Source organism: Micropterus dolomieu, linkage group LG19 (assembly GCF_021292245.1).
Source record: "Micropterus dolomieu isolate WLL.071019.BEF.003 ecotype Adirondacks linkage group LG19, ASM2129224v1, whole genome shotgun sequence".
Lineage (NCBI taxonomy): Eukaryota > Metazoa > Chordata > Actinopteri > Centrarchiformes > Centrarchidae > Micropterus > Micropterus dolomieu.
The window spans coordinates 33,287,402-33,295,958 of record NC_060168.1 but is presented as its reverse complement, the minus strand read 5'-3'; the positions used below and the strand labels follow the sequence as shown (position 1 = coordinate 33,295,958).

The 8,557-nt window shown below is 45.1% G+C and overlaps 1 protein-coding gene across 2 annotated transcripts in view; it reads left to right on the top strand.

Moving 5' to 3' along the window:
• The window catches only part of abca1b (ATP-binding cassette, sub-family A (ABC1), member 1B), a 56,172-nt gene that overhangs the window by 43,238 nt on the left and 4,377 nt on the right, over positions 1-8,557 (top strand). For both annotated transcript variants that reach the window (XM_046030764.1, XM_046030765.1), the window contains 10 exons: positions 2,094-2,263; positions 2,943-3,120; positions 3,233-3,348; positions 3,501-3,645; positions 4,514-4,637; positions 4,864-4,993; positions 6,381-6,507; positions 6,591-6,653; positions 6,731-6,837; positions 7,828-7,969. In XM_046030764.1, coding sequence (XP_045886720.1) covers positions 2,094-2,263; positions 2,943-3,120; positions 3,233-3,348; positions 3,501-3,645; positions 4,514-4,637; positions 4,864-4,993; positions 6,381-6,507; positions 6,591-6,653; positions 6,731-6,837; positions 7,828-7,969 — 1,302 coding nt within the window. The remainder of the gene's footprint in view (positions 1-2,093; positions 2,264-2,942; positions 3,121-3,232; positions 3,349-3,500; positions 3,646-4,513; positions 4,638-4,863; positions 4,994-6,380; positions 6,508-6,590; positions 6,654-6,730; positions 6,838-7,827; positions 7,970-8,557) is intronic.

The window sequence follows — 8,557 nt, the reverse complement described above, 5'->3', positions numbered from 1 at the left end:
TGTTACAGTAGACACAGAGTTACAGTAGACACAGATGTTACAGTAGACACAGATGTTACAGATGTTACAGTAGACACAGATGTTACAGTAGACACAGATGTTACAGTAGTTACAGTAGACACAGATGTTACAGTAGACACAGATGTTACAGTAGTTACAGTAGACACAGATGTTACAGTAGACACAGTAGACACAGATGTTACAGTAGACACAGATGTTACAGTAGACACAGATGTTACAGTAGTTACAGTAGACACAGATGTTACAGTAGTTACAGTAGACACAGATGTTACAGTAGACACAGATGTTACAGTAGTTACAGTAGACACAGATGTTACAGTAGACACAGATGTTACAGTAGACACAGATGTTACAGATGTTACAGTAGACAGATGTTACAGTAGACAGGTGTTACAGATGTTACAGTAGACAGGTGTTACAGATGTTACAGTAGACACAGATGTTACAGATGTTACAGTAGACACAGATGGTACAGATGTTACAGTAGACACAGATGGTACAGATGTTACAGTAGACACAGATGTAACAGATGTTACAGTAGACACAGATGTAACAGATGTTACAGATGTTACAGTAGACAGATGTTACAGTAGACAGATGTTACAGTAGACACAGATGTTACAGTAGACACAGATGTTACAGTAGTTACAGTAGACACAGATGTTACAGTAGACACAGATGTTACAGATGTTACAGTAGACACAGATGTTACAGATGTTACAGTAGTTACAGTAGACACAGATGTTACAGTAGACACAGATGTTACAGTAGTTACAGTAGACACAGATGTTACAGTAGTTACAGTAGACACAGATGTTACAGTAGTTACAGTAGACACAGATGTTACAGATGTTACAGTAGACACAGTAGACACAGATGTTACAGTAGTTACAGTAGACACAGATGTTACAGTAGTTACAGTAGACACAGATGTTACAGATGTTACAGTAGACACAGATGTTACAGATGTTACAGTAGACACAGATGTTACAGATGTTACAGTAGACACAGATGTTACAGATGTTACAGTAGTTACAGTAGACGCAGATGTTACAGTAGACGCAGATGTTACAGTAGACGCAGATGTTACAGTAGACGCAGATGTTACAGATACAGTAGTTACAGTAGACACAGATGGTACAGTAGACACAGATGTTACAGATGTTACAGTAGTTACAGTAGACACAGATGGTACAGTAGTTACAGTAGACACAGATGTTACAGTAGACACAGATGTTACAGTAGACACAGATGTTACAGATGTTACAGTAGACACAGATGTGACAGTAGACACAGATGTGACAGTAGACACAGATGTTACAGATGTTACAGTAGACACAGATGTTACAGTAGACACAGCTGTTACAGATGTTACAGAAGACACAGATGTTACAGATGTTACAGTAGACACAGATGTTACAGTAGACACAGATGTTACAGATGTGACAGTAGTTACAGTAGACACAGATGTTACAGATGTGACAGTAGTTACAGTAGACACAGATGTTACAGTAGACACAGATGTTACAGTAGACACAGGTGTTACAGTAGACACAGATGTTACAGATGTGACAGTAGTTACAGTAGACACAGATGTTACAGATGTGACAGTAGTTACAGATGTTACAGTAGACACAGATGTTACAGTAGACACAGATGTTACAGATGTTACAGTAGACACAGATGTTACAGTAGACAGATGTTACAGATGTTACAGTAGACACAGATGTTACAGTAGTTACAGTAGACACAGTAGTTACAGTAGTTACAGATGTTACAGTAGACACAGATGTTACAGATGTTACAGTAGACACAGATGTTACAGTAGACACAGATGTTACAGTAGACACAGATGTTACAGATGTTACAGTAGACACAGATGTTACAGATGTTACAGTAGACACAGATGTTACAGATGTAAAGTTGAGACTGAACTTTGATGCTTCATCAGGAAACAGGTTTTACGGTCTGGTCAGATCATCAATCAGCCTCAAACATCGTCATTGTTCCTCCGATCGATTGTGATGATTGATCGATGAGTAAATGATAACGAGCTGATGGACTCTCCTCAGATCTGGTTCAATAACAAAGGCTGGCACAGCATCGGGGCCTTCATCAACGTGATGAACAACGGCATCCTGAGAGCGAACCTGCCCGCAGGCAGCGACGCCACCAAGTACGGAATCAGCGCCTTCAACCACCCTCTGAACCTGACCAAGGAGCAGCTGTCCCAGGTCGCACTGTGAGTACACACACACGCCTGGCATGTAACACACCTGAGAGGTAGTACACCTGAGAGGTAGTACACCTGAGAGGTAGTACACCTGAGAGGTAACACACCTGAGAGGCAGTACACCTGAGAGGCAGTACACCTTAGAGGTAGTACACCTGAGAGGTAACACACCTGAGAGGCAGTACACCTGAGAGGTAACACACCTGAGAGGCAGTACACCTGAGAGGCAGTACACCTGAGAGGTAGTACACCTGAGAGGTAGTACACCTGAGAGGTAACACACCTGAGAGGTAACACACCTGAGAGGTAACACACCTGAGAGGTAGTACACCTGAGAGGTAACACACCTGAGAGGCAGTACACCTGAGAGGTAACACACCTGAGAGGCAGTACACCTGAGAGGCAGTACACCTGAGAGGCAGTACACCTGAGAGGTAACACACCTGAGAGGTAGTACACCTGAGAGGTAACACACCTGAGAGGCAGTACACCTGAGAGGCAGTACACCTGAGAGGCAGTACACCTGAGAGGCAGTACACCTGAGAGGTAGTACACCTGAGAGGTAGTACACCTGAGAGGTAGTACACCTGAGAGGTAACACACCTGAGAGGTAACACACCTGACAGGCGATCGTGACCTCCTTCTGTCATCATCTACATGCCTGACTCCTCCTCCTCTCTGTCTCCAGGGTAACAACCTCTGTGGACGTCCTGGTGTCCATCTGTGTGATCTTCGCCATGTCCTTCGTCCCGGCCAGCTTCGTGGTCTTCCTCATCCAGGAGCGAGTCAGCAAAGCCAAACACATGCATTTCATCAGCGGAGTGCAGCCGCTGCTCTACTGGGTGGCCAACTTCATCTGGGACATGGTGAGACGCAAAACCAATGCACCCAGCGTGTGTTGGCATGTGTGAATTAGTGTGCTTTTTGTTGTTGATCTTTTTGTTTCTGATGTTGTTGTTTTTGTTGTTCTCTCTGCAGTGTAACTACATCGTCCCTGCAGCGCTGGTCATCCTCATCTTCATCTGTTTCCAACAAAATGCCTACGTGTCCACCACCAACCTGCCGGCCCTCGCCCTGCTGCTGCTGCTCTACGGGTCAGACACACAGTACTGCACAGTACTACGTATACTACACAGTCCTACACAGTACTACGTATACTGCACAGTACTACACATACTGCACAGTACTATAAGAAGTCAAAGGGACGGACCTTAAAAGTTTTCTCTGCTTGTTGTTCTGTTCTCAGGTGGTCGATCACTCCTCTGATGTACCCGGCCTCCTTCTTCTTTAAGATCCCCAGCACGGCGTACGTCGTCCTCACCAGCGTCAACATCCTCATCGGCATCAACGGCAGCATCTCCACCTTCGTCATGGAGCTGTTCGGAAACAATGTGAGTCACCACAGAGACGCACTGCAGCTTTAATCTGAAGCTCAGACGCACTGCAGCTTTAATCTGAAGCTCAGAGACGCACTGCAGCTTTAATCTGAAGCTCAGAGACGCACTGTAGCTTTAATCTGAAGCTCAGAGACGCACTGCAGCTTTAATCTGAAGCTCAGAGACGCACTGCATCTTTAATCTGAAGCTCAGAGACGCACTGCATCTTTAATCTGAAGCTCAGAGACGCACTGCAGCTTTAATCTGAAGCTCAGAGACACACTGCAGCTTTAATCTGAAGCTCAGAGACGCACTGCAGCTTTAATCTGAAGCTCAGACACACTGCAGCTTTAATCTGAAGCTCAGAGACGCACTGCAGCTTTAATCTGAAGCTCAGACACACTGCAGCTTTAATCTGAAGCTCAGAGACGCACTGTAGCTTTAATCTGAAGCTCAGAGACGCACTGCAGCTTTAATCTGAAGCTCAGAGACGCACTGCAGCTTTAATCTGAAGCTCAGAGACGCACTGCAGCTTTAATCTGAAGCTCAGAGACGCACTGCAGCTTTAATCTGAAGCTCAGACACACTGCAGCTTTAATCTGAAGCTCAGAGACGCACTGTAGCTTTAATCTGAAGCTCAGAGACGCACTGTAGCTTTAATCTGAAGCTCAGAGACGCACTGCAGCTTTAATCTGAAGCTCAGAGACGCACTGTAGCTTTAATCTGAAGCTCAGAGACGCACTGCAGCTTTAATCTGAAGCTCAGAGACGCACTGTAGCTTTAATCTGAAGCTCAGAGACGCACTGCAGCTTTAATCTGAAGCTCAGAGACGCATTGTAGCTTTAATCTGAAGCTCAGAGACAACTTAACTTTCTGTTGACAGGAGATTGGAGGAATCAACGACATCCTGAAGAACGTCCTCCTCATCTTCCCGCACTTCTGTCTCGGTCGAGGACTCATCGACATGGTGAAGAACCAGGCGATGGCCGACGCCCTCGAGAGATTTGGTAATGCACACACGCTGTCAGCAGTCCGTGTTGAAGATCAAATTTTACTTTTATTGTGAAATCCTGTCTAGTTTAAACACTGATCAGATAAATCAATCTGATATTATAAATTAATATCTTAAAAATATTCTTATTGGATGCTGTGAGTCCAACTCTTCATGTGACTTCCTGCCGTGTTCCTCGCTGCTGATTGGCTGCTGAACGTGTTCTGTGGATGTTGTTTCAGGTGAGAACCGGCTGCGCTCCCCGCTGGAGTGGGACATGGTGGGCAAGAACCTGTTTGCGATGGCTGTGGAGGGAGTGGTCTTCTTCATCATCACCGTCCTCATCCAGTACAGGTTCTTCATCAAACCCAGGTACGCACACCTACACACACCTGGACCACGGGACAAAACCTCCGCTGTGTGTAACAACATGAACAGAGTCAGTGAACGCACCACAGCAGCCAGCAGCAGGTCATAAATCAAACTCTGACACGTAAACAGTGTTGGACGAGTCCTCCCTCCACCCCAATCAAAGCTGTCTCTCCTGACTTTTATAATATCATATTCATCAGCAGCAAGGAGATTGTACAAAGCATATAACCTAGGCCTGACGTTTCTTAACGCCACCGGCTAAAATAAAAAACAAAGCACGTAAATCCCAACTTTAGAACAGCTGTTTTTCTGCGCATTTATTTATAAGAGCAGTATTCAGTAGTTACAAAACGTCACGTTAACGGCGCTCTCTCCCGACGAGTCCGAGCATCAGTGGCAGCCGCTGCCGGAGTTTCTGTCTGTAAGTTTCACGCTGCTGCTCCAATGAATCAGATGTAGAAATGTTCGCGGTTGAAAGCTTTTTGCTGGTCGCACAGAGTTTACAACGGACAACAAAGTTCTTTGCATCTTAGACTGTGACACAATAATGGCAGCAGCTACTTCCAGCTGTGGAAAAAACGCCTCTCTCCCTCGCTCTCTCAGCAGACATGAACAACAAAGTCGGGTGCTGCTGAGCTGATAAAAGTTTTAATGTGTCTTAGTGTTTCAGTAAGCGGCCCGGCCAACATTAGTGTCGCCCATCCACCGTCGTGTCGGGGCTTATGGTTTTAATGTTAATGTTAGATGAAGGATTATTAGAAAAAGGATTATTTAAACTTGCTTCAGCATTAGTGCCTGTAGCCTCTATAATAAAAGAAAGAAAAAACTAAAAAGCAGAGACTGCACATGGTTTCACTTCAGATTCCACAGTAGCGGAGAGAATCTACTAAAAAGGCCTGATTGAAATTTGACTGGATTAAATACCTGAACATGTGGACTCATGTGTGTCTGACCCTCTACACCCCTCATACGTGTGCACATCCGCAACTGCATGTGCGCACGCAACAATAATGAATCACACCAGATTAATAACGTGGTCACATCCGGCACACTGAGTGCTACAGTCGTGTTTCTGTCACCTCAGAGATCAGGTTTATTTTAGGTCTACAGATGCAGAAAGCGTTAGATTAGCTTTTATTTCTTAACTTTCAGATTTTTACATCAGCCTCTTGATCAGAAAACCCTGAAAGCACTGGCTCCCGGTCAGTTTTAGGATGGATTTAAGGATCTCACCGATTACTTTAAAGGCTCTCTGTGTATTTTAAGGTTTTTATCTTCTCTTATGATTTCGTCCTCACTCATTCTAAAGTGCACGGTTGTATTTCATAACCCTTTGTACTTTTGTGTGATAAGTGCTATATAAATAAAGTTGTGTGTGTTTGTGCAGGCCCGTCAGTAAACTCACCAAGCTGGGAGCTGTGGGTGAGGAGGACGAGGACGTGGCCCGAGAGAGACAGAGGATCGTCCACGGCCTCGGACACGGAGACATCCTGGAGCTCCGACAGCTCACCAAGGTACACACACTCACCCGGACTTCACAGGAAGTGAGACATCATCATGTCACCTGTAGGCTGACTCCATGTGTTCGAACCTTCAGGTGTTTAAGAGGAAGCAGAAGCCGGCGGTGGATCAGCTGTGTGTCGGGATTCCACCTGGAGAGGTGAGAGTCGTCCAATAAGCAATAATAATTTCAAAGCTAATAAAAACATTGTTAATAATGGTGAACTGTGTGGTCAGTGCTTCGGGCTGCTGGGAGTGAACGGAGCTGGAAAAACGACCACCTTTAAGATGCTGACAGGAGACACGCTGGTGACCAGCGGAGAGGCCTTCCTGGCCGGGAAGAGGTGAGGTCAAAGGTCACGGCACTGAATTAGAAATCAACATTAAACCCATAATTAGTACAAAGATCCTTCCAGGAATTATTAGGAGCATTTTGGAAGAGATTTGGACGTGTAAAATAAAGTTCTACATAGTTCACTGATTATTATTCTGTTAATTCCTTATTGGCTTTAGCTGTAGTCAGATTCTCAGACTTGTTTGGACAGATCCTGAAACTAACTTTACACTTTTATTATAGTGTTTGATGAAGTGAGCAGTTTCATATATTTAGTTCATACCTCATATTACCGTGTTTTATTAATGTATCTGTTGTTGCCCTAAAATCAATCCAGTATAATAACTGTATTATATAAAGTGTGTTTTATAATGATATAATAATCACTAAGTGTATGGAGCCTTAATCAGCTGTAAAATATCCACCATGTTCTTGATCTGAGCTCAGCAGCTGGTTTGTTTCTTGTTAAACTCATTCATTAGAATAAAAACATGGTGAGATGTTGCTCAATGATTTAATGTCAGAGCTACATGAGGTTCTTAACCTGTGGCTCAGGGATCAAGTCCTGTTCACACACAGGAAGGGTCGCTGGTGTTCCTCTGCAAAGACTGCAGCCGGAACGAGTAATGTTTATGTTCTTATGTTCTCATACTGCATGTGAGTTGTTCCCTTTCAACACTGAATCTGAAACTAACTTTGATGCGCTGAGGTTGAGAATTTAGTTTATATTTAGAGAACCAACCAAAGTACATGAAGATAAATAAAGATCGATAGTTGCTCTTTGATCCCCCCTGCTTTCCACATATCATGGCCGTAGTTGTTACTACATACTTCACAGAGCAGGACCTGAAGGCCTCATCAGGTTGGTTAATATTTTGCTTTGTTGCTGCATGTTCTCGTGTTCCCAAATGTTCCCCCTCGGTTCCTCCCAAGAGGATTTGAGTTTAAACTGAGCAGAAGGGATCGTGCATGTGTAACTGTTCTGTGTGTGTGTGTGTAGTATCCTGAGGGAGATCGATGAGGTACATCAGAACATGGGTTACTGTCCTCAGTTTGATTCCATCAACGAGCTGCTAACAGGAAGAGAACATCTGGAGTTCTACGCCATCCTCAGAGGAGTCCCCGAGAAGGAAGTCTGCGACGTGAGTCTGAAACACACGACACAATCGACTCATTCTACAACTGCACTCTGCAGTGGTGACTGTACAGGATAGAGGTCTCTGTACATGATAGAGGTCTCTGTACGCTGCAGAGGTCACTGTACATGATAGAGGTCTCTGTACATGATAGAGGTCTCTGTACATGATAGAGGTCACTGTACATGATAGAGGTCATTGACGCTGCAGAGGTCTCTGTACGCTGCAGAGGTCACTGTACGCTGCAGAGGTCACTGTACGCTGCAGTGGTCACTGTACGCTGCAGTGGTCTCTGTACGCTGCAGAGGTCTCTGTACGCTGCAGAGGTCACTGTACGCTGCAGAGGTCACTGTACGCTGCAGTGGTCTCTGTACGCTGCAGAGGTCTCTGTACGCTGCAGAGGTCACTGTACGCTGCAGTGGTCTCTGTACGCTGCAGAGGTCTCTGTACGCTGCAGAGGTCACTGTACGCTGCAGAGGTCTCTGTACGCTGCAGAGGTCACTGTACGCTGCAGTGGTCTCTGTACGCTGCAGAGGTCACTGTACGCTGCAGAGGTCACTGTACGCTGCAGTGGTCACTGTACGCTGCAGTGGT